This window comes from Taeniopygia guttata, chromosome 2 (genome assembly GCF_048771995.1).
Source record: "Taeniopygia guttata chromosome 2, bTaeGut7.mat, whole genome shotgun sequence".
Taxonomy (NCBI): domain Eukaryota; kingdom Metazoa; phylum Chordata; class Aves; order Passeriformes; family Estrildidae; genus Taeniopygia; species Taeniopygia guttata.
This window is the reverse complement of record NC_133026.1, coordinates 150,596,412-150,600,202: the sequence shown is the minus strand read 5'-3', so window position 1 is coordinate 150,600,202 and position 3,791 is coordinate 150,596,412. Positions and strand designations below refer to the sequence as shown.

The 3,791-nt window shown below is 53.0% G+C and overlaps 1 protein-coding gene across 1 annotated transcript; it reads left to right on the top strand.

Moving 5' to 3' along the window:
- The first annotated feature begins 251 nt into the window (after positions 1–251).
- LOC115494049 (feather beta keratin-like) lies at positions 252–569 on the top strand. The gene has a single exon (XM_030266857.4). The coding sequence runs from the start codon at positions 252–254 to the stop codon at positions 567–569; it is 318 nt and encodes a 105-aa protein (XP_030122717.4).
- The last annotated feature ends 3,222 nt before the right edge of the window (positions 570–3,791 follow it).

Genomic DNA, 3,791 nt, shown 5'->3' with positions numbered 1-3,791 from the left:
CACTTCTCCTGAAGCCTTCTGCTCCTGCTGACAACCAGGTGAGCCTCATTCCCCTGACCCTCCTGCTTCTGAACCCCTGGCCCTTCTCTTCCAGCCAACTGTGCCCCAGCCTCAGCAGCCCTCACGCCTCCCCACAGCCCCACAAAAACCTGCACACTTTCCCTCTCCCTCCTGCATCACTGCCCCTCAAAACTCCAAACCCCTGTTCCTACCTCATCCATTCTCTTCCAGGCACCCTCCACTCCACATCCATGGCCTGCAACACCCGCTGCGGATCCACCTGCGGACCCACCCCGCTGGCCAACAGCTGCAACGAGCCCTGTGCCCTGCAATGCCAGGATTCCCGCGTCATCATCGACCCTTCCCCTGTGCTGGTCACCCTGCCAGGACCCATCATGACCTCCTTCCCCCAGAACACCGCCGTCGGATCCACCTCCTCGGCTGCTCTGGGCAGTGAACTCAACGCCCAGGGACAGCCCATCTCTGGTGGATTTGGCTTTGGCCTGGGCTATGGCTACGGCCTGGGAGGCCTGGGCTGCTATGGCAGAAGGGGTGGCTACATCTGCTAAGGGCCATCAGCACTACCCCTGGCACCACCAGCTCTGGCCTCTGGCTACAGCTCCTGCAAGCAAAGCACCTCGGCTGGTGTCCTCTTAACTTGCACCTCACCCTGGACCTCTTCACGTTCTCTCCCTTGCCTTTCAATTCTTTTGCAACAATAAAGTTTTCCTGCATCAAAGCCTCACATGTTTCCTCTTCTTTTTGAAGTCCAAAGCTCTCACACCCTCTCCCATGGGGTGGATGGCAAAGTGGCACAACACCTTCTGAAACAATAGGCTCCCACCAGTAATAACCAAGACTGGCACAGGAAGCAGGGTTGAAGGGTGTCCTTTCTGAACATGAGAAAACACATCACCTGCCATATCAAAGGCTTTGACACAACAATGCTCCCCTACTCATTGCTCTGGAAAAGTCTCTCCATGCCAGCATAACTTTGACAATATCTCCTCTCATTAAAACTCTCAAACCATACAAACAATCACAATATCATCCACTCTGAGAGAAATTCAGAAAGTGCTGCAAGAGCTTCCCTCCCCTTTGTCCAAGTGAGGGTACCGAGAAGGATTTTTAGAAACATGGACAGCTCATGTTTTTATCTCCCTCGATAGACTCCTGCACCTCTTCCACTCTCACACTACAAAAGGCTCGTCTGCTCTGCCCATGGAATTCCATCTGTTTTCACTTGTGCCGTTGCCGACTTTTCCTTTGCATGTGCAGCACTGAGAACAGCTGTGATCCCACAGCTTCATTCCCTGCCATGCAGGATTTACACACACTGGTAACAACCCCCCAATCCAGCCTTGTCTCTGGGAAGTCCCTCTCTCTCAGTCCTCTGTGAAAAATCCTCCAGCCCTTTAAATATCTGGGTAGCCCTGAAGTGGCCTTGTTTCACTAAGTCTCTGGGCCTCCTGCCCTGGGCAGCACAGAACTGCTCACACTGACCACAACATTTCTGACGATGTTGAACAGTGTTGGCCTCATGGATTCGACTCTTGAGCAACTTCATTTGAAGTTTCACTCCAGCTTGACTTTGGATCACAAGGTTGTTTAAATATTACACATTGTTTAAATATTACATAAATAGAGCAGTCCACCTCACTGACCCTTTACACCACCTGTACATCCTTGCATAGTCTGGCATGATGCAGCAGGAGACAGGGCCAAAGACACTGCTAAGAGCAGAGGTAAAGGCCAGCCATCACTCCCTCATCATCCACAGTAAAATTATTTCCCTCTGTTGGCCACATGAAGGTCACTAAGACATGATTTGGCCCTTCAAAATCAACGCTAACTGCTCCTCATCACCTTGCACAAACTGCCCTTGAAAATGCTCTGTAGGGGAGAGAATTGTCCCATCCTTGTGTGCAGGAACAAGATCCCTGGAAATCCAAGGGCAAGGTGGGAGGGAGTAAATGCCCTGGAAGGGGCAGGTCCTAATGCCCAGCACAGCCACAAAGGCCAGACCAGCCTGACCTGGCTGTAAAGGAATGAGGCCCCTCTCTCAAATGCAGTCACAAACCAAAACACATTTGTCCCATGGGTTGACCTCACTGATGACATCCCAATTCTCATAGGCATTTGTTGTTTATTCTGCTTTTTCTGACACACACATTCCAAGCAAATCCTCCCAAAGACCAACTCTCACTTTAAAGCTGCTGCCAAGGTTAGATGGACACAGGCACAGGAGCAGGATAGGGAATTGCAGAGCTGCAGGAAGGAAAACAGTCCATAGCTCATGACTCGCCATGCTGGGCCAGGTAAATGAATATTCTGATTTTCATACAGGTACCTTGAGAGAGTAAAAAGATCAATACATTTGTTCTGAAAATTGAATGTATCCAGGTCCTGAACTGCTCCTGACACATCATCTTCTTATCCTTCACCATTCATCCTGTCCTGGTTTCACTCAGAGCCCAGCAATGAGACCCCTGAGTGTGACCTTGCTGGGCCCAGCTGAGACGAGCGCTACAGATGAATGAAACACAGGACAATGCAGAGCATGACAAGAGTCCCCACATCACAGGGATTGCATTCCCATCTCCAGCAGGAAAGGCCTGACATATAAACAGGTTTAGAATGTTGGCAACAGGGCCCGGGAAGGATAGAACGTGACAGAAGGGGACACCCGTCACGCCCAGAAGAGCTGCAAAGCCCAGATGAGCCTGATGTGGCTGGGGAGGGAATGAGGACCCTCTCCACAAAACACTCACAAAATACAGCACAACAGTGCTATTGGGTGAGTTCAGTGTTGACACCTGACTGCCCAAACCTCTGGTCAAGTCTACAGCCCTCCACAAAAAAACATCATCACCCTCAACAGCCTTAGGTCTGTAATATTGGCATTTAAAAGCTGCCGCCAAGGTCAGATGGACTCAACAGTAGAACGTGACAGAGCAAAATTGCGGGATTGAAACACTCCTTGACCTCAGGACTCACCAGTCTGAGCCAGAAGGAACTGGAACCTGCAAAATGCCGAAGGCTATGGAACAAGGATGACCCACCCCTCCAGAACCAGCATAAAAGTCAGCCCAGAGCCTCTCTCCCACACACACTTCTCCTGATACCTGCTCCTCCTACTCCTGCAGACAACCAGGTGAGCCTCACACCCCTGACCCTCCTGCTCCTGCACCCCTGGCCCCTCTCTTCCAGCACGCTCAGCCCCAGCCTCAGCAGCCCTCACGCCTCAACACAGCCCCACAGCAGCCTCCACATTCCATCACCCTCCTGCATCACTGCCCTTCAAGCCCCGAAATCCCTCTCCTGCCCCATCCCCCTCTCTCTTCCAGACACCCTCCACTCCACACCCATGGCCTGCAACACCCGCTGTGGATCCACCTGCCGACCCACCCCGCTGGCCAACAGCTGCAATGAGCCCTGTGCCCTGCAATGCCAGGATTCCCACGTCATCATCAACCCTTCCCCTGTGCTGGTCACCCTGCCAGGACCCATCATGACCTCCTTCCCCCAGAACACCGCCGTCGGATCCACCTCCTCGGCTGCTGTCGGTAGCGAGCTCAACGCCCAGGGACAGCCCATCTCTGGTGGATTTGGCTTTGGCCTGGGCTATGGCTACAGCCTGGGAGGCCTGGGCTGCTATGGCAGGAGGGGTGGCTACATCTGCTATGGGCCCTCAGCACCACCCCTGACACCACCAGCTCTGGGCTCTGCCAGCAGCTCCTGCAAGCAAAGCACCTCGGCTGGTGGCCTCTCAACTTCACACCTGATTCCTT

Excerpts from the sequence above, each read along its gene's own strand:
- LOC115494049 (XM_030266857.4), top strand. The coding sequence starts at position 252 with ATGGCCTGCAACACCCGCTGCGGATCCACCTGCGGACCCACCCCGCTG.